The sequence below is a fragment of the Molossus molossus genome, unplaced genomic scaffold, assembly GCF_014108415.1.
Source record: "Molossus molossus isolate mMolMol1 unplaced genomic scaffold, mMolMol1.p scaffold_m16_p_1, whole genome shotgun sequence".
NCBI lineage: Eukaryota > Metazoa > Chordata > Mammalia > Chiroptera > Molossidae > Molossus > Molossus molossus.
This window is the reverse complement of record NW_023425344.1, coordinates 242,222,718-242,249,020: the sequence shown is the minus strand read 5'-3', so window position 1 is coordinate 242,249,020 and position 26,303 is coordinate 242,222,718. Positions and strand designations below refer to the sequence as shown.

General features: G+C 39.4%; 1 protein-coding gene across 1 annotated transcript in view; it reads left to right on the top strand.

Annotated features, from left to right (window-relative positions):
* The first annotated feature begins 3,446 nt into the window (after positions 1-3,446).
* GOLGA5 (golgin A5) overlaps positions 3,447-26,303 on the top strand; it is a 38,174-nt gene continuing 15,317 nt past the window's right edge. The window contains exons 1-9 of the mRNA XM_036275830.1: positions 3,447-3,576; positions 6,239-6,809; positions 10,398-10,625; positions 12,566-12,785; positions 13,200-13,323; positions 15,630-15,833; positions 20,146-20,316; positions 23,387-23,515; positions 26,183-26,281. Of these exons, the coding sequence (XP_036131723.1) occupies positions 6,269-6,809; positions 10,398-10,625; positions 12,566-12,785; positions 13,200-13,323; positions 15,630-15,833; positions 20,146-20,316; positions 23,387-23,515; positions 26,183-26,281 (1,716 nt within the window). The 5' untranslated portion in view covers positions 3,447-3,576; positions 6,239-6,268. The remainder of the gene's footprint in view (positions 3,577-6,238; positions 6,810-10,397; positions 10,626-12,565; positions 12,786-13,199; positions 13,324-15,629; positions 15,834-20,145; positions 20,317-23,386; positions 23,516-26,182; positions 26,282-26,303) is intronic.

Below are 26,303 nucleotides of genomic sequence, written 5' to 3'. Positions count from 1 at the left end.
AAACTGCAACCTTGGCGTATCGGGACAGTGCTCTAACCAACTGAGTTATCCAGCCAGGGCTCTCCTATGTCTTCTTGTAGAACCTTTATTATTTTACATTTCACACTTTGATCTATAATCTTTTTGAAATTAATTTTATGTATGATATAAAGTAAGAGTGTCTTAGTCCACTTGGGCTATTTTAACAAAAATACCAGAAATTTATTTCTCATAGTTCTGGAGGCTGGGAAGTCCACAATTCAGGACCTTCTGACGAAGGTCTGCTGCTGGTTCATAGATGGTTATCTTCTCAGTATAACTTCACATGGCAGAAAGAGGGAGGGAGCTTTCTGGGGCCTCTTTAATAAGGGTGCTAATCCCATTTATGAAGGTTCCCACTCTCATGACCTAATTACCGCAAAGTCCCCAACTCTAAATACCATCACATTGGTGATTAGGATTTCAACATATGAATTTGGGGGGGATACAAACATCCTGTCTATAGCAAGTAGTTAAGATTTATTTATTTATTCCCATATGGATATCAAACTCAGCTAGGGGTTTGTACATTTTAAATTATGATATACATTTATATATTGCCCCATAGAGGTCGTATCAATTTACATTTCTACCAGTAATATGTAGGAATGTCTATTTCTCCACAGTTTTGTCAACATACCGTGAGTAGATTTTTATGTGTTTTTTAAAAATTAAGCATTGTGCTGTGGCTAAACTGAGGCTGAAAACTTATGATTCCTAATTCTAGTTTAATATCTTTAGTTCATAAACGAATCCTGGGAAGTGGAGTGTTTTGCTCAAGTTCACACAGCTAGAAAATTAGAGAACCATGATCAGAATCAAACTATATTCTAGTTAATTACAGTCTTTTTTTCCTGATAAAATTGAGGGTCAGAGAGATTAACTCATTGGAAACTAATTGACAGACAAATAAGAGCCAGGTCATCTGATCTCTGCCTCTTTACCATGCTATCTCAACTCACTGGGCATTCTTATTTATTCATTACTTTAACGTCTTTCATTCTCACCCCTTCAGTGGTTAAGAACATTGTTTTGTTTTGTTTTGTTTTTTATCCTCACCCGAAGACATTCTTTGATATTTTGTTCAGATAGAGTGGGAGGGGGAGAGAGAGAGAGAAACACCGATGTGAAAGGGACACATCCAGTAGTTGCCACCCACACAACCCAACCAGGGCCGGGGACAAACTGCAACAGAAGTACATGCCCTCAGCGAAAAACCGAACCCAGGTCTCCCAGGACCGCAGGCTGACGCTCTAACAGCTGAGCCAAAACAGCCAGGGCAAGAACATTGTTTTTGAAGTCACACTGACCTAGGTTTGAATCCCAGATGTACAACTTACTCCTTGAGTGACTTTGGGCAAGTAACTAAAGCTCTCTGAAGCTCATTGCCTTCATCTGTAAAATGGGGGTGCATATTAGTCAGATTTTATTAGGTAAGGCTGTGTAATAAATAATCCTAAATCTAAGTAGCAAAGGTTTATTTTTCACTCATATGACATGTTTGATGTGGGCTGCTTCACATCGCTTTTTCCTTCCAGGACGCAGAGGGAGGGAGGGAGAAGTCCCATCTGGAACAGGCTATTCTCATGAGAGTGAAAAAAGATCAAGAGAGCTGGCAGAGCCACATAATGGCTCTTAAAACGTCTGCTCAGATGTGTTGCAAGGCATTCTGTTCACAATCCATTGGCCAAAGGAATTCACATGATCCATCCTGACAGCACTAAGGCTGCAGTCATCTGGCAACAGGTGGTGATATATTATCCTTAACAAGAAGGGCTACTTAATAATTGGGAACAATACCACCTATCACAGGATAATAACAGTACCTTCCTTACAGCTGTTGTGAGAATCAAATGAGGTGAAGCACATCCAATGCTTAACACTGAAAAATATTAAGTATTCTACACTTAATAAGGGCACAATAACTGTTAGATGCAATTATTATTATTTTTACCTCCCCATGATGCTGAAACTTTTTCTGTCCACTAGACTGAGCTAACTCTGACTTGAGAGGAAGAAAAGGAACTGATAGTTAATCTGCAGACAAATAAATCATTGCGTCTAAGGGCACAGGCTTTGGAGTAATATGGACTCCTTATCAGAGCAAATGATCTTAGACAAGTTATTTAACCTCCCTGATCCTTAGTTTCCTCAACATGAAAATGGGGATTCTTAGAACTCTTGTAGACTTGTCATTAGGGCTAAATTAGCCCAATCTGCCCTAGCCAGTGTGGCTCAGTTGTTTGGAGCGTCCTCTGGTACACCAAAATGTGGCGAGTTCCATTTCGATCAGGGCACTTAGCCAGGTGGCAGTTCGATTCCCCTCAGTCCAGGGCGTGCAGGAGGCAACCAATCGATGTTTCTCTCTCTCTCCGAAAAAAAAAAAAATCAAATAAATTAGCCCAATCTGCCTGGTTGGTGTGGCTCAGTGGTTGAACGTCGACACACGCACCAAGAGGTTGCTGATTTGATTTCCGGTCAGGGCACATGCCCAGGTTGTGGACCAAATCCCTGGTGGGAGGCATGCAGGAGGTGGCCAGTAGATGTTCTCTCTCATTGATGTTTCTCTCTCTCTCTCCCTCTCCCTTCCTCTCTCTCTAAAATTAATAAAGGAAAAAAAATTAGCCCAATGCTGTGCAGTAGTATGTGCTGAATACCTGGTGAATTACTAAATATGGATTTTAGACTAATTTCAAACATTTAATGGACTGGAATAACATAACTACAGTACTGCTGTATGGAAAGCCCTTTACTGGCCTTTTCCATATTTTGGGTCTCAGCTCAAATGTCACTTCCTCAGAGACCCTCCCTGACCACACCATTTAAAGTGCTTCCTCCACTTCCAGTCCCTTCTCATCCTTTTCTTGTCTTTCCAGTTCTGGTAATGCAGAAACAGTCTTGTTCATTCATTGATTTATTTAATATCTGTCTCTGTTACTACAAAGGAAGCTCCATGAAATACGGGATCTTGTTTTCTGCATTTTCATCTCCTGCCCTGGGCCTTAGCACCCTCACCCATAACCTAAAGGGCGAAGGAGGAAGACAGAAAGGTGAATGCTGGCTGGTCCACCCGGGCCTCACGCCTCCACTCCCCCTCCCCCCAAGTCAGGCCTCAAACTTGTTCCAGGCTGTGGCACCCACTCGGGCTGCAATGGGCCCTGCCCCCTGGTGGGGTGGGCGTGGCCCCTAATGTTGTGCTCGCCGCGTGCAGACCGACGTAGGCGGGAGGCGAGTCTGGTCTCCGGCACGCATGCGCTGTCCCTGCCCAGTCACGCCGCAGGCGGAAAAGGGCGTGGCCAAGAGCGAGGTCCCCGCAGCCGCCGGCGCCGCCGCCTGAGTCGTCTCCAGGTAGCTGCAATCGGCTTCCAGCCGCTCAGGCAGCTCAGAAGCCACTCTGTTTTGGGGTCCTCGCTGCCCTTCCACGTCTCCCGGAAGAGTAGCAGGGCCGTGGCAGGTACGGACGAGGTTTGCTCAGCCTGGGCTCTCCGCCGACCTGCTGCTGAGGGGGGCGGCCCAGGAGGGCGTCGAGGCCGCGGTGCAGCCGCTCAGAGTCCTCAGGTGAGGCGGCGGCGAGGGCCCAGTGGGTAGGACGGGCCCACTTGGGGTGTTATTGGCCTGAGACGCGGGGGCAGCGTCCCCTTCGTGGAGTCTTTGGTCTCTGCCGGGTGAGAGGCTGAGGACAGGGGCGTGAGAGCCCCCTTGGGTCTCAGCCGACTTGGTTTAGTGCCCTCCCCTTTCCTCCCACCCCGGTCTGGTTTGACCGCTCTTCCCCCTCCGGAGGCTCGACGACGTGGTGGGGAGCGAAGTGGGATCTGCACTCGCCTACGTAGGATCCACTGACTGTCACTCCCTGGGACCCCCGCCTCCCTCCCTCTGTGTTGACACCTGGCCGCCATCCCCATCCTGGTACTCTCACTGTCTCCACCTCGCGTGGGCCGTTTCCTGGGACAGTGCCAGAGGAATTATTTGAGGGGTGTGCACCTCTGAAGTCCGTTGTGGTTGTTTGTCAACGGGGCCAGTGCCCAGGGCCCATCTCAGTATTTGCTTAATTGGGTAATTAACATTAAGCCGCAGGAGTTTGTTTTAAAGCCTTATTAACTGTAAAATGGGAGGTGCCATGTAAGGCATTAAACAAGTGTTTTTGCTTTTCTTAAAAAATTATTTTTATTAATTTATTTTTGTTACAGATGTTTCTCCTTTTCCCCCCATTAACACCCTCCTCCCCATCCTCAACCCCGCCCCGCCCCCAGTTTTGTTGTTTATGTTCATTGGTTATGTATACATGCTTATACGTTCTGTCGTTTATCTCTACTTTCCCAGTGTTTTGCTTTTTTAAGAAGAGAAAATTTGCCCCCGATACCACCAGTGTTTGAGAAAAATACATTACATCTGCATGGAGTTTTATATGTTACAAAGCATTTCAGCTCCATTTTCATTTGATTTCACATGAACTCTGTGAAATACCCAGGCAGTTAGTGGTCCCACTTCTTTCATAAGGAACAGATTTAGAGAGGTCCTGAGGTTATTCAGATACTGAGAGGCTTGATGGGAAATGCAGGGATTAAAAAATGGGTTTGGCTGACTTAGATTTGAGTGTCTGAGCTGCCATTTAAACTCTGGGATCTTTCTAAACCTTTTCCCCACTTGTGAAATAAAAATACACGTATTGCTGCTTATCGCATAATGTGGTTGTGAAAATTATGTGGTGAATGTTAGCGTGGCATCTGACATAGAAATTCCATTCAGCAGTATTTATGAGTGCTGACTGTGTACTAACACTGGGAATTTATTGGTAAGCAAAATAGGGCCTTTAACCACCTACTCCCCTTCCCTGATAGGGAGAGACAGAAAAATTAAACACAACCATAATTATAAAACAATAAAGTGACTGTGAGGGAACAGAATAGTGTGTGAACACAGAATGATAAGAGCTGATTTAGATGGAAAGAAAGGTTTTGGGAGTAGATGTCATTCAAGTGGAGATTAAGAACCAGAGTTAACAGTGAAAGAGTGTCCCAGCAAAAGGAGCAGTGTGCACATTCAAGATATGTTTGTTAACTTAAATATTTTTTATTGATTTTTTATTGATTTTTTTTAGAGAGAGAGAAACATTGATGCGAGAGAAATATAAATTTGGCTGCCTCCTGCAGCCTCCCACCTGGGATCGACCCTGCAACCCGGGCACGTGCCCAGACCTGGAATGGAACCAGGACCTCTCAGTCCATGGGATGACCCTCAATCCACTGGGCTGTTTGTTAACTTTTTAATACAGTACTCTTTCTTCCATGGCTGTCATGAGGGTAAATTACTTCATCATTATTCTGATTCATTGTGTCAGGCCATGAGTACTCAAACATGTATCAAATGAATGGCTATATAGTCTTTTTTTTTTTCTTTTCTAAATTTAGCTTAATGTGCACATAGTAAGTACTGAGTATTTAACTTATTGAAGATGTACTTTAGAAAGATTATATATATACCCAAATTATCCACAGTAGTCCTGAATTTAAAGGAGATAGAGTTTATATTAATCAGAAGTTTCTTCAAGTTTTAGCACCATAAAACAAACTTCAGGGAAATGTTTTTATTTAGTTGTACTGAAATGTTGCTATATTATTTGTGATTTGGATGCTTTTGCTACATTAACATTTACCTTTTGTTGAAATAAGAGTAATAACAATAGTGGTAGTTGTGATTATGGTAATAGTAACTACTAAAATGAGTGCCTGTTGTATGCCGGGCATTCTTCAAAGTGTTTTTATATATTACTTCACCTTAAAAGTGTTCCCCAATGCCCTGGCTGGTTTAGCTCAGTGGTTAGAGCGTCGGCCTGCAGACCAATGAGTCACAGGTTTGATTCCGGTCAGGGGCACCAACCTTGGTTTTGGTTTGTCCTCGGCCATGGTTAGGGTCGTGCAGGAGGCAGCCAGTCAATGTTTCTCTCTCCTCTCCCTCCCTCCCTTCCACTCTATCTGAAGATAAATGGAAAAATATCCTCGGGTGAGAATAAAAACAAAAAAAAGTGTCCCATAATGTAAGTACACTTATTTTACTCATTTTCTAGATGAAGTTTCTCAGTTTCAGTGAAGTAGTTAGCTCAAGGTTATATAGCTAGGAAGAAGCAGGGTTAGGCATTCAACCCAGACTGACTCCAGAGCCTGATCTTAACTGTTCTGCTCTGTTGTTATGACACACTGATCATCTTATTTCCTTTTTACAGGGTCACCAGTAGGATTATTCTGCTACCATCATGTCTTGGCTTGCTGATCTTGCTGGAAAAGCAGAAGATCTTTTAAACAGAGTCGATCAAGGGGCTGCAACAGCTCTCAGTAGAAAAGAGAACACCAGCAGCACCATATATAGCAAAAATATTGACTATCCTGAACACCACCAGCAAAATACAGATTTGACTTACCAGACTGGACCTAAAGCTAATTATATTTCATCAGCAGCTGATAACATTAAAAATCAAAAAGCCACCATTTTAGCTGGCACCACAAATGTGAAAGCAGGACCTAGGACATCAGTGGAGACCTCCCATCCTGTTGAAAACTCGTCTGTTCCTAGACCTTCATCCCAGTTTGTTCGGAGAAAAAAGTCAGAACCTGATGATGAACTTCTGTTTGATTTTCTTAATAGTTCACAGAAGGAACCTACTGGGAGGGTGGAAATCAAAAAAGAAAGGGGCAAGACACCTGTCCTTCAGAGTTCTCAGACAAGTGTCAGTACTATGAACACCAGCATAACTGCCATCAAAACCACTGAAGAAAACCCTGGGAGCCAAAGCCATGGTAGCTAACCAGTCCTCTGTTTCTTTTAGAGTTAAGCAAATTGGATGTGTCATCATAGCCTAATACTTCTGGTAGTGTTTCTCATCCAGTGTTTTGTTACCTGTCCCCACTGGTGTAGGGGCAGGCTCTCTGAAATGTGGGTATAAAGAAGGGAGACAGCATGGGATACTATCAGTCAATATATGGTTATAGCAGGGACCTTTGCATGTTGTCTGTAGGGTAACTACCCACCCCACCGTCTGAGAAATTAGATCCAAAATGATTCTCTAACATATTTTAAGATACAAAAAAGACAACGTAATTTTGGACTTGGGACTCGGTTCACTTTTTTTTTTTTTGTCATTAGGATTATAAAAACGACAGGAGGCTGTACCTCTCATGCATTCTTGATTATGTTTTGTGGGTTTGTTTGTTTGTTTTCCTGCATTCTCCCCAGAAAGACTGATCTGTGATTAAAGTTGAAGGATTGAAGATACTGACCTAGTAGTAAAGTAAATGCTTAGAATTCTGGTTTTCAGTTGTTTAATTTGCTGTGAAATTACCTCTACATGTATATCTTCTTATCTGCAGAAACGAGGTTAACACGGTAATGTGACTAATTCAAGTACCTACTAACCACTTTTTTTTTCTACTAACCATTTGTAAATAGCAATAAACATGATGGGGTTCTACAAGGTTCCTTAAAAAGCTGATGATTAATGGAAGCCTGTTATGTTCTTAAATGTCATACCTTCTCTCACAGTCTTGGCTGCCAGTCAATAAAATCTGTTTTGTATCTTTAAGATAAAAAAAGTGGTAGAGCCCTGGCTGGTTTTGCTCAGCGGTTAGAGCGTCGGCCTGCGGTCCTGAGACACCCGGGTTCGGTTCCCGCTAAGGGCACGTACCTCGGTTGCAGTTTGTCCCCGGCCCTGGTTGGTCGTGCGGGTGGCAGCCACTCGATGTGTCCCTTCACATCGATGTTTCTCTCCTCTCTCTCTGTTCCTCTCTCTCCCTCCCACTCTACCTGAACAAAAAATGGAAAAATGTCCTCTGGTGAGGATAAAAAAAAAAAAAAATGGTAGAGATAAGGGTTTGGGGCTTTCAAGACAGGAGCATGTAGCAGTTGATTAATTATATACACAAACTCCTAAATTTCTTCTCAGCTGTTTTTTCATTGGTTATACAAACATTTATTGAGAACCTACTGGGTGGCAGGATACAGAAGTGAATTAAATGGCCCTGGCCGGTTTGGCTCAGCGGTTAGAGTGTCCGCCTGCGGTCCCGAGAGACCCGGGTTCCGTTCCCGCTGAGGGCGCGTACTTCGGTTGTGGTTTGTCCCGGGCCCTGGTTGGGTTGTGCGGGTGGTCTACTCGATGTGTCCCTTTCACATCGATGTTTCTCTCTCTCTCTCTCTCCCTCCCACTCTATCTGAACAAAATATCCAAAAATGTCCTCGGGTGAGGATTAAAAAAAAAATGTCCTTGGGTGAGGATTAAAAAAAAAAAAAGTGAATGAAATGGGTCAAGGTCTAATGGATGAGATAGACATGTAAACAGATACTTTACATATAGTGTCATAAATGCAGTAATTGAGGTATGATCAGAGAAATGTGAAAACATAAAGGAGAAAGTAACTAATTGCCTAAGTTTTCAGGTCAGGATTCAGAGGGTCTGTAATTTGAGCTGGGTCTTAAAGAATAGGTTGGAGACATTAATCCATGCAGAGATCCTTTCAGTTTGTTAGGGTGTTGTTCTGGGAACAGTGAGTGTGAGGTGGAGAGCAATGAAGAAAATGGTACTAGCAAAGAAAATTGGGATCTGTTTGTGAAAGCCCTTGTATGCCACTGTTTAAACCCATTTTTCCTATAAATCATTCTTTGTTAAAAAGTCCCTGTACATCTTGCATTAGAATCACTTGTGTGTTTAAAAAAAAATGAGTTATTGGGTGCCTCCCCAGACTTCCTCATTCAGAATTTCTGGAAATGGAGCCGGGGCATCTGAGTTTTGTTTGTTTCTGGATGGTTGCTAGGCCAGTAAAAGTTGAAAGTGGCATAGCAATATGATGCTAATAGAGGTCTTTTAAGCCCAAAGTTGACTTGAATTATTTTTTGACTTTTAAGGAAAACAGCTTATATTTTCATTGTAAAGGAGGGATCAACCTGGTTGACAGGGAAATTAGTTAAAACAAGTTACTACATGGGAGTTATAAAAATTAAGTTTTGTTTCTGTAGGGCACACTCTCTTAATCTTGGGACTGTTGACATTTGGGCTGAATAATTCTTCGTTGTGAGGGACTGTCCTGTCTTTTGTAGGATGTTCAGCAGCATCCCTGGCATCTTTTTTGTTTTGTTTTATATCATATGATGTTTTTATTTTTTTTACTGATTTTTAGAGAGAGAGAGAGAGAAACATTGAAGAGAGAGAACATCGATTGGTCCCCTCCTGCATGCCCGCACTGGGGATTGGGCCCACAATTTGGGTATGTGCTCTGACTGGGAATCGAACTGGCAATTTTTTGGTGCGTGGGTTGACACTCAACCACTGAGCCACACTGGCCGGGCCTGACCTCTTAACAGTTGGATGCCAGTAGCACCCCCAATTGTGACAATCAAATGTCTTACATTACCAAATATCCCTTGGGGGGCAAAATCACCCCACGTTGAGAAGCCCACCCTAAGATCCCTAGAAATGGAATTGCTGAGTATTAGGGTGTCACGATGTCCAAGTACACTAGTAACAAACACCAAAGTTGTTTTCTCAAGAGGTTGTACCAGTTTATACTTCACCAGCTAAGAATTCCTTTTGCTCTGCATGCTCACCAAAATTTGATTATTTTTAACGTGACCTTTTATGTTTTTCTAATCGGGTGTGAAAAATGTCATTATTTTTTACTTCTCTAGTTACAATATGAGGTTGAGCATCTTTTCAAATATTGGACCATTTGGGTTTTATCTTCTGGGAAGTACCTGTTCAAGTCTTTTGATCAGATTTTCCCCAAGAGATTATTGATTATTGAATTATCTTCTTTTGTAAAGTGTCGAGTCGTTTGTTCATACAGTCATTATTTTAGTCCATTTTAATCATTAAATATAGTTCATTTTTTAGCATGTAATTTTTTTCTTAGAGTAAGTAAAAAGTATTTGCATTTTATTTAGTAGCAAATTAAAAACATGATGAATGTTAGTTCCTGAGCTCTATTTCTTTGGGTAAGGCATTTTAGATTCCAGTTTGGTATATAACTGATTGCTCTGACCTATTATTAACTCTCCCTGCCTTGAAATGCACAGCTGTTCTTTTGTGCCTTTCTAATATTTTCAGTGTTGAGACTTCTGCCCTTTTTTTTCCCAAAAACAATTTGGAGGCAAAATGAGACCAAGTTTAACCACTTAAATGATCCCTCAGTTTATCCTTTCCAGACTGTCTTCTTATATCTGTTCTTATCACCTTATAGTTCTATAGGCTCCATGTATGAAAATGAAATTTCATCAGAGGGAAGTCTGTTGAGAATTTGTTTACTTTTCGCGGTATTTTAGCTATAGCAGCCCACTTGAGCCAAACGGCATTCTAAAGTAGGCTACTAATGTAACAAAAATGTACTCCTCTTTTACAGAATCCTCTAATAATTCAGATTCTGGCCATGAAATCCAAGAGGACTCTTCAAAGGAAAATGTATCATCAAATGCTTCCTGTGCTGATCACAACCCAAAACCTACTGATGATGGCAAATCACATGAACTATCTAACCTTCGACTGGAGAATCAGCTGCTGAGGAATGAAGTTCAGTCTTTAAATCAAGAAATGGCCTCATTACTTCAAAGAGCCAGGGAAACTCAAGAAGGTAGAGCCTTATGCAGATTGTCCAGGATTAGAAATTTAACATTTAAAAAGTAAACTAAATCCTTGATCATAGCTGAGCTATTAGAAATATGTCAGATGAGCCTGGCTGGTGTGGCTCAGTGGTAGAGCATCAGCATACAGACCAAAGAGTCTTGGATTTGGTTCCAGTCAAGGTCATGTACCTCAGTTGCACTTCAGTCCCCGGCCCCTGGTTGGGGTTGTGTGGAAGGCAACAAATCGATGTGTCTCTCTCACATTGATGGTTCTCCCCCTCCCCCCAGTCTATCTGAAGATAAAAAATGGAAAAAGGTATCCTCGGGTAAGGATTTAAAAAAAATAAAAATAAAAATATGTTAGATGAACCCTGGTCAGGTAGCTCAGTTGGTTAGAACATCATCCCAATATGCCAAGGTTGTGGGTTGGATCTCCGTTCAGGGCACATACAAGAAATATGTTAGATGAGACTTGTAAAATTGTGTCGTTATAGAAATACAGGGCCCAGGTTTGTAAATGGGACCAATCATCCTCTCACTAACCCAAAACAGAAAACATGGGCTTGTTTGGTCAGTCTTTTAGGAACTATGAAATTTGGAACTCAGAAGAACAGAACATTAGGAATCATCTGGTTCATTTGGATGATTTATTCTGAACCTTCCAAGGGTACTGTTCATGAACCAAGGATAGTATTAAACAAAGTAGTGGACCCTGGCAGGTGAGGTCACTGTATTGCTCTGCTCTCGGGGACATAAAATGTGGATTTCATTGGAATAGTACCCTCTGGAATTGTGCAGATTTCTCAGAAATGGGTAATTAAAAAGTAATCCCATGGCTGAGGTAGTAATGGAGATTATGTTAGTGTTATTATAAGTGTGGCTATGGAGAGAACAATCCTCTGCCTTGGTTCCTGGGGGTGTTAGGAAGTGTGGGGACAGCTGGAGAAGTTTTGCCACATGGATGAAGGCCTGGTATAGTGCAACAGGAAATAGTTGAAGTCTTGTTATACTGACTTTAGAAAAAGCTTCATTTTACCCATATTAATGTAGACATAGAAGTAGAGCTTTCCCTGAGACCCTGTAGAGTATGTGTCAATATTAATAACAAAATAATTTTTTTTAAATCCTCAACAGAGGACATTATTCCATTGACTTTTTTTTAGATAGAGTGGGAGGGAGAGAGAGAGAGAAAGAGAAAAGAAACATTGATGTGAGAGAGATATATCTATTGGTTGCCTCCCCACAACCCGACCAGGACCAGGAATTGAGGGATTGAACCCATATGCACCCTTGACTAGGAATTGAATCTGCAGTTCTTTGAGCTGATGCTCTAACTGCTACGCCAGACCAGCCAGGGCAAAACAAATTTCTTTTGCTGGCAAACTGCAATTACAGGTGGCTCATGAGGGTGTGGGAAGCTGCACGGCTCTGCTCTTTCAGCACCAGTTTCTTAGGTTAAAGAGTACAATCTTTTTGCCACAGTAATTGAAAAAATTACTTTTTGCCACAGTAATTGAAAGATTCTTTCCTGTGTTGCTTTTGTTTTTGTTTGGTCGTGCTGGGGTATACCTTAGCTATCCTTGATTGGGATCTGCATTCTTTCTTGCCTCCAGCAGAACTCTACAAATCCACTGACTGTTTCAGTGTTGTCAACTTTCTGCTGTCTACTAGTTTTGTCCTCCAAATGCTTTATGATATATCTCCAGAAAAAACATTTGCAGATGGACATTTAGACATCATGCCCCTTTCCAACCTAGTAACTGTATCATAGATGTTAATGTTGGCCTTGAAAAATGGGTGTCCTGTTTGGAGGAAAAAAAAAAATTGATACTTCTAAGCACCTAACTTTGGCAAGAAGTGAAGTTGTAATAAAGGGACTCGAAGGAGAATCTGTGTGTGCTCTGAAAAAGATGTTTGTTGAATAGAAACATTTTTTTCTTTTATTTAGAATTAAACAAAGCAAGAGCAAGAGTTGAAAAGTGGAATGTTGACCATTCAAAGAGTGATCGAGTAACTCGGGAACTTCGAGCCCAAGTGGATGACCTGACTGAAGCAGTGGCCGCCAAGGATTCCCAGCTGGCTGTGCTGAAAGTGAGACTCCAGGAAGCTGACCAGCTACTGAAGACGCGCACAGAAGCTTTAGAAGCCCTGCAGAGTGAAAAATCACGGTAGCTAATTCTATGAACAAGGAAAAACGGAGCTAGAATGGTTCTCTCTTTCCAACAAGTAGTGTATTGGGTAGTGTATACTACCCAATGAAAATTTAGCTTTTGGTCATGTTGGAAATATGTGTGATTAAAAATGGATTTTTTATTTGAATCTTGAGATGCATTGTTAGCAAATCCTGAATTTAAAAATATTTGAAGAGCATAGTGTCATTAATCTTTTCGAAATATGATAAGTGGTGGGTACTTATAGTTGGATGCCTAAAAATATAGATGACATTCCATTAGAGGGAAAAAAATTTAAGAGTGTTTTAGACCATCTTTTTTGTGCTGACAAACCAGTACTCTAAAATTAATTTACCTTGTTACTTGTACACTGTGGAAATGAGTTATTTCAAGTGCTGTATTTTCGTTTAGAATAACGCAGGATCACAGCGAAGGTAGTATCCTGCAGAATCAAGCTCTGCAAACCCTTCAGGAGAGACTGCATGAAGCCGATGCCACTCTGAAGAGAGAGCAGGAGAGCTATAAACAAATGCAGGTTAGAATGGGAGACAACAGAGTTCTTTTGTTATTGGACGAGGAGGAGTGACCATGTGCTGTTTCATGGCATATTTACTCTTTAATACGGTTCTGCAGTGCACTTCAGAAAATTCTGTTTCTGTGACAGAAACCAAGTATTTGAAAATTTAGCTTGATCCTTGCTAAATGTATTTAGTTTTTTTTAAAAATATGCTTTTATTGACTTTATTTTTTAAGAGAGATAAGAAAGGAGAGAGAGATAGAAATATCAATGTGAGAGAGAAACTTTGATCAGCTGCCTCCTGCATGTCTCCTACTGGGGATCAAGTCCACAACCCAGACATGTGCCCTGACCAGGAATCGAACTGAGACCTCTCAGTCCACAGGACGACACTCAATCCAGTGAACCACACTGGCTGGACATATTTAATATTATATATTGAAATACAATTAAAATAGTGGGTGTTTTTTTTTCTTTCAAATTATAAGAGAACATTTACTTAGAAAGCTACAGAAGTAGTAGAAGTGAGCCAGTTGGGCCACTTAGGCTTAGGAAACAAGTTACAAAGGCAGCAGAAGGGCCCCTGGAGCTTAGGAGAAAGAGGCTAAGCTAATGCGCCTGGGGGAAAAGGAGGGGATGGGAAAGGGCTGGCTTGCTCCATGGTGGAGAGTGCCCAAATAGTTAATATTCATTAGAGATAGACATCTTTTCATTTAATTTGGTGTGCAACCAACATTACCATTATTTGATTAAAAACTGATTTGGAGCATCTTGTTTATTCTTTTTATTTACGCTTTTAGTGATTGCAGTTTAATCTGATTCATTTATTTTAAGACAAAATTGTACATGATATTTAGAGTTTTACTCTTAAATGGATTATCAGTGATTATCAACCCTATCTACACATCAGAGTTACCTGTGTAGCTCTTACTACTTTCTCATGCCAGTGTCCACTCCCAGAAAGTCTGGTCCCATTTTATGGGGTAGGACATAGGTGTTGGTGTTTCGGTCTTCACAGATATATATATAGTGGGTAACCAGGGCTCTCTGGTCTAGGCTGTTTTTCAAACAGGTAAAAATAGTTTATCCCTGAAGTAAATATCAGCTAATGTGGATTTTAAGAAAAATAGAGTGTCAGCTTGTGGACCAGAGAGTCACGGGTTTAATTCTGGTCAAGGGCATGTACCTCGATTACAGTTTGGTCCCAGTCCCCGGCCCTGGTCGGGGTCATGCAGGAGGCAACCAATCGTTGTGTCTCTCTGACATCGATGTTTCTGTCTCTCTCCTTTCCTCCTTCCCTCCCACTCTATCTGAAGATAAATGGAAAAATATCCTCAGGTGAGGATTTAAAAAAAAAAATGTTCTGAAATTAGATAATGGTAATGGTTGCACAATTCTGTGAGTACACTAAAAACCACTGAATTATATACCTTAAAAGGATGAATTTTATGGTATGCAAATTATATCTGAATAAATCTATTGTTAATTGAATTGACTATTAGTTTTTATGTTTAGATTTAAATTAGTTAAAGTGAATAAATGTAAAAATTTTATTCTCAGTTGAATTATACACATGCACATGCTCGGTAGACATCAGCAGTAGTTCTCTTGTTCAAAAGAGGAGTTAGTATTGGATCAAAGCTTTGTGGGCTTTAGTTATTGGCATGAAATGATAAATGCTTTCTGACTTCTGCCTCACTTCTTAAGTCATTTTAGTGATAGGAGCTTTTGAGAATAAAGGTAAAATATAAATCTCAGAACTACATAAGCTAGTAAGTGACAGGCCATATGTTTTCTAGAGTGTGCTTTAAAAGTTCCTTATGCTAAAAAATTACATTGACTAACTTATTAGAACATTTTAAATAAAGGGAAAACATTAGCCATGCTATTTTAAAAATATATAGCTGTTTACTTGTGTCTTCCATTTGTTTTCTAATAGACTTTCTGGTTCTCTATAGATAGACCCATTCTCTATTGATCAACTAGTATCAGATCAGATCTAGTATCCAAATGACCAGATTCACCTGGGACATTCTTTAAAAACAGAAATCCAAGCCTTGGAAATTCCAATTTAGTAAGCCTGGCAAAGGCCTTTAAAGGCTATATTTTTAACAAGCTCCCTAACTGATTTTGATGTATTGTCATGTTTGGAGCAACTACTTTAAAGTACCTGTTCTTCAGTTGCTAACAAATAAAGAATGTTTTTTACCTGCCTGTTATGTTGTCAGAATGAGCTACTAAATCTCATCAGCTATCTGAATGGAGGGTTGTAAAATATATCTCAAAGCAGAATGTTATAAGGATGATATAAAAATTTGCCACAGAGTGAGTTTGCGGCACGCCTGAATAAGATGGAAGTGGAACGTCAGAATTTGGCAGAAGCAGTTACTCTAGCAGAAAGAAAATACTCAGAGGAGAAGAAGAAAGTCGATGAGCTACAGCAGCAAGTCAAGATGCATAAGTCCAACTTGGAGTCCTCTAAGCAGGAATTAATCGACTACAAGCAAAAAGCTACTCGAATACTTCAAGTAAGCACGAAATGTACATGTTTGAATGTTAACTTATGCCTGTTAACTGGGAGACACTCTGAGACTCTAGATTTGTGAGATGATTTGTTCATGTTTAGCTGGGTTAAACACTAAAGGTGCCATACCCTACTTAGAAATATTATAAAAAGGATGAAATGTTTGTTGTTCCTACCACTTTTTTATTTAAAATTTGTTCTGCCACTACCTAGTTCAGGTCTTCAACCTATCACCTTAATCACTGTGAGAATATTAGTGTTTGTTGTTAAACAGCTATTTTATTCTTCCTCGTTGATCCTCTTGAACTGTTCAGAGTAGCTGGTCTAGGCCTCATCCAGCTCTCACAATTGCCTCATCCACCTACCTTTGTCCTTCTTCCTTAGATCTAAGGTGACCTTACCTTCGTTACTAAAAAAGACTGTAGTCAACTAATGTAGTTTTCAGCTTCTCTTTCTTTTCCCTCTAATATCAGAGGAAAAAATGTGTCCTTTTATTTTTTCTAGGATAATTTTTCTGCTTTGGCATTGATTTCATCACCTCCCACCTCATTTAAGCCCTTTTTCTACAAATCTGTCCTCTCACTCTGTGTCTGTCTGCTGCCTTTCTGGCTCAGCTTTCTCAAGGGCACATGCTTTCTTAGTGGAAGAATGAAGAAAAAAACAATCCTTTTGGCTGTTTTGACCACTTTGATCCATTCTTCTTTTTTTCAATGTTGGAGTTACCAGAATTATTGTGTAGATGCTGTCTTTATGTTAGAATTATTAACTGTAACTCCCCATGTAATTTCTGTCCTTACTACATTTCTAAAATTGTTTTCTCAAAAGTCTTTAATGACCTAAGTGTATATTTTCTGTGTTTTTCTTAATTACCGCCCATTTTGGTTTTGGGCAGATCATTTGACACTGTTAACCCTTCTACCTTCTTGAAACTCTTGCCTTCTAATGCTACTCGCATGGCTTACCTCTCTTTTTTCTCTCCTGTTGATGTTTCCCTCTCTGCTGGGCCCTCTTCCCAGTCTCCAAAGAGGAAGAGTTCTCTCAAATTCTTAAACCCCCTTTTGTTATTCTTTCTTACTTTGCATTATCATATATTCACTCTGCTTCTTCCTCATTGTGACTTCAGCATGTGTCCATTCCTAACTTTTTGACCCCAGTTTCCAAATGCCTGCCGTTTATTTCGGTAAATATTATTGTCATCTTCCTAAGCAGTAGAGCTTGAAACTGTAGTGCCATTTTGACTCCACCTTTTCCTTTAGCCCCACCTCCTATTGGTTATAAACACCTTTTTTATTCTACCATTATAAAATGTCATGTCCATCTCCTCTTAACTCTTTTTTCTGATTATTTTTGTTTTATCACTCTAATCTGTTAATTCATTTAAAAGATACTTATTGAGCTCCTAACTTTTCCCTAAGCACTATGATAGGTGCTGAGAATACAAAGCTTAAAAGATGTGTCCTCTTTCTTAAAAGAGTGTTCAGTTTAGTGGAAAGACACTGCAGTAATTGATATGATAGAGTTATTGATTCAATAAGCCCTTTAAATTTGCCTGGGAATGTCAGGGATCATTGGTGGTGCTGTATGAAGAGGAACTTGAAGGATGAGTGGCAAGACTTGTGGTAAAGAAGAGATTTCAGATAGAGCAGTTTGTACCAAAGCCAAGAGGCCTAAGAGAGAACATGGTGTATTTAATGGACCACAGCTAGTTCCCTATTGCTGGTGCATAAAGTATTAGAGATTAAGAGACAGAAGATAAAACTCAATGACATTCAGAAGCCAAATCATGGAAGGCGTTGCATACCATGGAAAGGAGTTTGGATTTTATCATATAGATGATGGTAGGGGAGTGGAGCAGATGTTAGAGATTTTGAGCAGCATGATCAGATTTGAGTATAAAAACTATGGTATTGATGAGGTCAGGGAAGAGTTGGATCTCTGTCTTGTTTAATGTTGTATCCCCAGTGCAGTGCCTGGCCTTAGAAAGTTCTCAGTAATCTGTTGAATATATTGAAGGGATGAAGACTGGGATGGTGAGATGTAGATGGTAAAGAGGCAAGTATCAAAAAGAATGGTAAGAGCCTGGCCGGTGTGGCTCAGTGGTTGAGCATCCACCCATCCACCAAGAGGTTGCCAGTTTGATTCCCAGGCAGGGCACATGCCCAGGTTGTGGGCCAAATCCCCAGTGGGGGGACATGCAGGAGGCGGCCAGTCGATATTCTCTCTCATCGATGTTTTTATCGCTCTCTCTCTCCCTTCCTCTCTCTCTAAAATAAATAAAGATTTAAAATAATAATAATAATGGTAAGAAATAATGAGGACCTGATCTAATTTGTGGCAGTGAGGATACCAAATGGGGAACTGTTAAGGGAAATGTAGGAGGTAGAATATATAAGACTTGAAGATTTAATTGGAGGAAGAGGGAAATGGCAAATGGAATCTAGGATGACTCCTGGTTTCAGGTTTGAGTTTATGAATGATGATCCTTGTACTACAAAGGGAAACCAGGAAAGGCAGCAGGCTAGGTTTGAGGGAGATTATGACAAGTTAGGGTGAGTTTTCAAAACTGCTGTGAAATTGAGGCGAAAATTTCAGGAAGGCGATCAGAAATGCAGGCCTGAAACTCATCAGAGGCTCTGTGCATTAACCCTGTGGGGAGATATGTATGATATGTTTATTATAGAAAATTTGAAAACTACAGAAACATGTGAAGAAGTCACCCATAATTCTACCACATGAAAGAGTTTTTGATGGAGAGTGACTTTCAAATATTTATATTGAAGGTGAAAGAGCTGATGGTCCTTATTTCTGGCAAACAATTACAGCACTTTTAAATTTTTATTTTAAATATTTTTATTGATTTTTTTTTTTTTTTTTTTTTTTTTTAGAGAGAAAGGAAGGGGCAGAGAGAGAGCTGGAAACATCAGTGTGAGAGAGACACATCAGTTGGCTGCCTCCTGCATGCCCCCTACTGGGGCTTAAGCCTGAAAGCCAGGCATGTGCCCTAACCGGGAATCAAACCAGGACCTCTCAATCCAGACTGACGCTGAATCCACTGAGCAACACTAGCTGGGCTATAGCACTTTTTAAAAAAATACGTTTTTATTGATTTTAGAGGGAGAGGAAGGGAAGGGAGAGAGAGAAACATCAATGTGGTATTGATTGACACACCTCCCACTGGGGATTGAGCCCGAAACCAGACTTATGTCCTGACTAGGAATTGAATTGGTGACCTTTTGGTGCAGGAGACTACACTTAACCAGCTGAGCCACACCAACCAGGGCTACAGTTATAGCACTTCTTGAACTGGTCGTTCCGCAACAAATCTCTTTTCTAGTGCATCCTTTTACCAGGAGTCCACAAACTTTTTCTCTAAGGGACCAAATAGTACATATTGTGGGCTTTGTGGGCTCTGTGTGGTATCCATCACATATTCTTTGCTTTTACCTTTTATAATCTTTTAAAATGTATAGGCTGTACAGAAACAGGGCACAGGCCAGATGTGGCCCATTGACCAGAGTTTGTGAACACCTGCTTTATGCCACTGCCAGATTAAGCCTCCTAAAATTCATCTGGTTATAACACTTCCCTTTCTATTTTTTGGTCATTTGTTTTAGCCTACCAAATAAAATTGAAACATTTTAGTCTGTCATCTGAAACCCTCACAAATTGGTTCTAACATACTATCTGAGTGCATCTCAATGATACGTTCTTTTAGGCCTGTATACTTTTGCATTGTTATGCTTTGCACTGTTTTCTCTCCACCTGTTAAAATCCTAGCCATTTTTCAGGACTAGCATAACTGCTGTCTTTCAAGTAAAGCCTCCTCTTCCCAGAAATGGTTTCTTCTCTGAACTCTACTAGTGATCTTAACCGTATCCTTCCTCAACTTGCATTTATTGCCCTCTGCTGGATACTTGTAACTTCTGTTTTAGTTTGGAAGGCAGAGGGTACTATCCTATCTGGAGTGAGAGACATTGTTTTCATTACACAGGACACACCCATCGTGGGTGCTCCATAAGTATTTGTTGAGTGGATTGTGATGGGGAAAATAAGCATGAGAAAGAGTGGGAAGAAAATATGAGAAAAATTTTGTTAATGGTAAGTTTTCGATAATAACGTGGTCCTGGACATTGTACAGCAAGGCTCTGTGGCATTTTTATCCCAAAGGATTTAACAATCTGTGGGCTTTTCTTTGATGAAGAATATAATTGGAGTATTTCCATAGAGGTTTAGTTGGTATATGGTAGATAATATTCAATATACAAGCTAATCTCTGTTTTGCTTAAAAATATTTCCTTTTTTTTAAAATATAATAGTCTAAAGAAAAATTGATTAACAGCTTAAAGGAAGGATCTAGTTTTGAAGGCCTGGACAGCAATACTGCTGATAGCATGGAGCTAGAAGAACTTCGGCATGAAAAGGAAATGCAGAGGGAAGAAATACAGAAGCTGATGGGTCAGATACACCAGCTGAGATCTGAATTACAGGTAAGATTCATTACAGTTCACTTCAGAGACAACCATTTACCCCCAGCTGTTAGCAGTTTAGGAAGTGCTGGATTCTGTATTTGGGGGAAAGGGTATTAGTGAAATAACATGTGGAACTTTTGGAATAATAGTCACCATATAGAAGGGAATCTAAAGCAATAGGTTTCTTGTCTATTGATTGACTGTCAAGTTATGAGAATAACAAACATAGGTAACCAGATTCATTCATTCAACAAATGCTTACCAAATGCCTGCCATGTGCCAGGAATCTTCTAGGCTTGGAGTTATAACAGGGAACCAGACAGAATCTTCATACTTCTGAATCTTACATTCTAGTGGTTAAGTACAAATTAGATTTGGGTTTGCTTTATATCAGGGATATTTCCTGATATTAGAATGGGCTCAGGGATGGTCTTTTAATTATAGTTTCATACGTAATCTTATATAGTTTACTTGTAATTACTACATTTAATCTAAGAGTAAATTGAGCCATTAATTTAGATTAAACATAGGGTCTTTGACATAAATATAAGAGGAGTCTCTGAGGGTGAGAGAAGATAAAGTAAACAACAGGGTAACAAGCCTTCTTTTTAAAAAAATCACAAAGTATTCATCGACTCGTTAACTCAGATTTATTGATTTGTAAGATGTCTGTAAACTGCAAAGGAAAGTGAGAATAGGCCAGCTTGTCTTGAGCGTAGGCTTGAATGTCAGATCTGGATACAGATTCCATCTTTGGAACTTAATTGATGTGTTACCTTGCACAAGGCAGATGATCTCCCTGAGCCTTAGTTTTCTCATTTGTAAAATGCAGATAAACAGATTCTGTATTTGTGTGCAAAAGGCCCTCAGTAAATAGTAGCTGCTGTTATTTCTGGATTTTTTTTTTATTGGCCAGCTAAAAGAGCTGGTAAAGGCTGTTGTCCCTGTCGTCTTTAAAGTAGGATTTTTTTTTTCCTATAAATAATTTTGAATTCCAAAGAATTTAGCCCCATGAACTTAGAAATTGAGTGGATGCTAATCTTATTCATACCTTGCCTCATTCATACATGGCTTTTGGGTAAGATTATGAAAAATATAATTTGTTTATTTAATATCTCATCCTTATTCAAGCTTCTTTAATGACATTGACTCATTTTTCTACTCTTTCTCAAGAAGTTTATGAAGTCTATAATAAAGATTATAGTATTAGGTCTAGTAAAATGGGAGAACTGTTAATAATGATAATAGCTGTCATTTACTCCGCACTTCCATGCTCAGTATATATCCTTCCATTTATTCCTTGCCATAACCCTGTAAGGGAGGTGATACAGTCTTACTTTATAGTTTGAAGAAATGTAGGTATGGAGAAGGAGAGTAACTTCTCATGCCGAGTATAGTGGCAGAGCCAGGATGCGATCCCTTGTCTGTCTGATTCCAGAACATGAGTTCTTAACCATTGCACATACTTTCTGCCTCTCAGGAATTCATCTTAGTCAAATTGATGACAAAGATTAATCTACTTTCTACTAATCCTGAAAACTCAGTGGTAGGAGAAAATAATTGTACTTATTGCTGTTTTCCTCTATATCCCCAAAGTTGTGTGAATATAAAGTAGTATACTGATTATCTGGGAGTATCATTAATTTGTCTCTTCTTTCAAACAGTATGTGAATGGAGATGAGTATAAAACAGAATGTACCAAAAAATAAAAAGCAAAATAAAATGCCATTTTTAATCTCATGAAATACTATATAAATCATTTATGCTTAACTCGAAACCTAGAAAACATAGAAACCTAGAGCTATTTTCTTTACCACTAGTAGATTTCACAGGAAATTCAGAAATCCAGAGGGTGTTTTTTTTCTTTTTGTTAATCCTCACCTGAGGGTTTTTTTGTTTTTTTCTTTTTTTGGTACGTGCCCTTAGCGGAACCAAACCCGGGACTCTCTGCTCCGCAGGCCGTCGCTCCAATCGCTGAGCCAAACCGGCAGGGCCTGAGGATATTTTTCTATTGATTTTCAGAGAGAGTAGAAGGGAGGAGGGTACAGAGAAAGAGAGAGAGAGAGAGAGAGAGAGAGAGAGAGACATCAATGTAAGAGAGAGCGATTGGTTGCCTCCCACATGACCTCGAGCCGGGCCAGGGATTGAACCTGCAACCCAGGCATGTGCCCTTAATGGGTATCGAACCTGAGACACCTTGGTCTGCGGATTGACACTATAACTGCTAAGCCAAACCAGCCAGGACCAGAGGGTGGTTTTTGAGAGTTTGAAGAATTGAGAATATGACACCAAGTGAAGAAGTTTGAGTAAGAAATATGGGAAGATATAAAAATGTAATAGTAATGAAGCTAAAAAAAGTAATATGCTAACCTCAGGTGAAATGAAAGAAAAGTTATCTTTTTACTCTTTGTCAGTTACTTACACACACAGACACATAAACTAATTATAACCTGCATTTGCATAGGATTAATGCAGTGAAGTCCTTATTTATTTATTTATTTATTTATTTATTTATTTATTTTTTATCCTCACCTGAGGCCATTTTTCCATTTTTTGTTCAGGTAGAGTGGGAGGGAGAGAGAGGAACAGAGAGAGAGAGAGAGAGAAACATGGATGTGAAAGGAACACATCGAGTGGCTGCCACCCGCACAAACTGCCAACCGAAGTACGTGCCCTTAGCGGGAACCAAACCCGGGTGTCTCAGGACCGCAGGCCGACGCTCTAACCGCTGAGCCAAACCGGCCAGGGCAGTGAAGTCCTTTTTGATGATATGTTTCAGTTCTTTATGAAACTGTTAGCTTTGGAATATAGATATAAATCTCCCCAAGGGCCACTGTCTACTTGTACTTCTTAAAGCAGATGGTTTATATGCTGTGGCAGCTATGGTATCCTGTCTATTGCTCTCACCATGTGCCATATTATATATGAAGTGTCAGTATATATGCCCCTTTTAGGCTGAGACTGTGTCTCATTCCTCTTTGTCCCTCCAGTGCCTGATGACCCCAGTTCATGGTGCATAATGACTGCTCAGTACATGTTAAACTGAACAGTTAATGATTGCTTTCACATGCAAGATTCATCATTTTAGGATATGGAGGCTCAGCAGGTTAGTGAAGCAGAATCAGCAAGAGAACAGTTACAAGATCTGCAAGATCAAATAGCTGGACATAAAGCATCTAAACAAGAACTTGAGGCAGAATTGGACCGACAGAAGCAGGTAAGGGTTTTCAATTGATGATTACTGGAGAAGACTGTCTCCTAGCTATCGCACGAGGAGACTTCCCAGTAAAACAGCTTACTGACATTCTTACAGGATGGGCTTAATGAATCGATGATAGACAGGATACAGGTCCCTCCTGCCTTATTACTATCTCACACTCCTCGTTTATTTGTTTTAACAGCTGAAAACAGGTTACAAAATGGGACTTGCCTAATTTCACACAACTAATTATAGAATAGAATAGAACCCAAGATTCCTGTCCTAGAGTTATTTTTTATTCTATCTATATTTTATTATTATATCTTCTTGTCAGAGAATATAGGTATAGAAGGCTTGAAAACATCAGTTGATTTTCATATTGTATTACATTGTACCTTCAGGGAACACAATAAATATTAGTTAGTAGAAATAGAAATACAACGTTATTGCCATATTATACTGCTCTTTCTGTTTGAGAAAAAGTGCTTATACAGATAGTGCTTACAAATCATGGTTAAGATTATATTTCAGGGTGGAAGAGGGCATAGAGGGGATAAATGGTGATGAAAAAATAAAATAAAAATGTTTTAAAAGATTATATTTCATTGTTCAATTAGCAGTTGTCTGCTTCCCAAGCCAAATTATTTTACTTCAGTATACTTACATAATAGTTTTAATATTAACACAGTTAAACATGTTTACAGCCACAGTTTCAGAGTAAGAGTCTATATCTAATACTAATAACATTTATAATTTACTGAGTAACATTGTTGTAGGCACTTAATTCACATTATCTTACTTCATTCTCACAATAAAATCACTATCCTCTTTATTTTACAGAAGAGAGAGCTATTCCAGCTTTGCATATTTATGTTCTTTAAGGATTTTTTAAAAAATCCTCACTGAGAATATGCTTAGAGAGAGAAAGAGAGTGAGTGAGAGAGAAGCATCAATATAAGAAGGAAACATTGATTGGTTGCTCTCCGTACGTTCCCTGTCTGGGGATCAAACCCGCAATCCAGGTATGTGCCCTGACCTGGAATTGAACTGGCAACTTTTTGGTGCACAGGCTGATGCTCAACCAACTGAGCCACTCCAGCTGGGATTTTTCATTAGGATTTATTATTTCTGAAACTGGTTCAATTCTCAGAGAAATGATTTTTATTATGAAAGTAGCCCTTAAATTTGTTTTCTGCATATTAACAGAAAAACTCACTGAGTAGCAACCTGTAGGGTACGTGATAGGCTATCTTAATTTAATTATATGATTAGCTGTCCTTTCAGAAATTGCATTTTAATTTATTCAAGGGACTATTATATATTAAAAAGCAAAAATTTGATGTCCTTGATAGTGAGATAATTTTCATTTTATTTTGACAGATGGTTTTAACCACATTTATTTCCAGTGCCCTTTTTTAAATGAGGGGGTTAATAGACGCAAGTGGAGCTGAATGTAGCAATAGGCTATTTACTTAATCAGATGTTCTAGATGTAAAGTACTTAATCTTAGGGTTAAATGTCCTGTAGTGCTCTTTATCAGTTTAGGTAATTTTAACCTTAAATTTTGTGCTAGCCTAGAGCTTCAGAAATTAGCCAAACCTGTAAATTATTATTCTCCTATCTTATCTTCCTCATTTTCTCTTTTTTCACTTATCTCAATTTTTATAGTCTGTGAAATGAGCAGGTTGAACTAAATATCTAAAGTAGTCTCTAGCAGTTGAATTCCATCTCACATTTATGTCTTTATACAGCTCCCTTTACTGATTTGTCAGCACAGTTAAGCATAATGCTTTTTTAAATTGACATATAATTGACATACAATATTCTATTAGTTTTAGGTGTACATTATAGTGATTCAGTAGACACATACATTACAAAATGATCCCCAGGATAAGTCTAGTTACCTTCTGTCACCATACAAAGTTATTAACAATATAATTGACAATATTCCCTATGCTGTGTAATGCTTTTGAAGGTACCTAGCTAAATAATTACTCTTTCTTCCCTGGAATGTGCTTTGTTCTTAAATTCTGACTTGACTTTGAATGATCATATCCATTGTACAGATTAACAGTGCATTAGTGCTGTTGTTAGTGAATCCGGGGGTATTTCTTTGTTTCTCTCTCATTCTCTTTTATTAATGACAGTGCAATAGAGGTACAAGGTATTGCCTGATACAAATAAGTACATGAAGAGCTGCTCAACATCATTAATCATTAGGGAAATGCAAATTGAAACCTCAGTGAGATACAAAGCATTACACACCCAACTAGATTAGCTACACTTAAAAGAGACTGACACCAAATGCTAGAAAGGATGTGGAAGAACTGGAATGCTTGCATATTGCTGTTGGAATGCAAAGTGGTACAGGTATTTTGAAAACAATTCAGAAAACAATTTGCAGGTTTTCTCCCTTTAAGTTAGACATGCACTTACATATCCAACAACAGTTCTAAAAAAATGAAAACATATGACCACATAAAGACTTGTGCTTAGATATTCATATACAAAGTGATATATCTTGCTGAACTACTAACTTTCCTCAGACCCATCCAAATCTGTTCATTTATTCACTCATTATATAGACACATATTGAGTGTCTCCTATGTGTTAGACACTGATTTGGGTACTGGGGATGGACTAGGGAATGCTATTTTAACTTTTATTTTGTGCCTTACTTTGTAGGAATTCCATTACATAGAAGAAGATCTGTATAGAACAAAGAACACATTGCAAAGCAGAATTAAAGATAGAGAAGAAGAAATTCAAAAACTTAGGAATCAGGTATGCATCAGCATTCACAAAT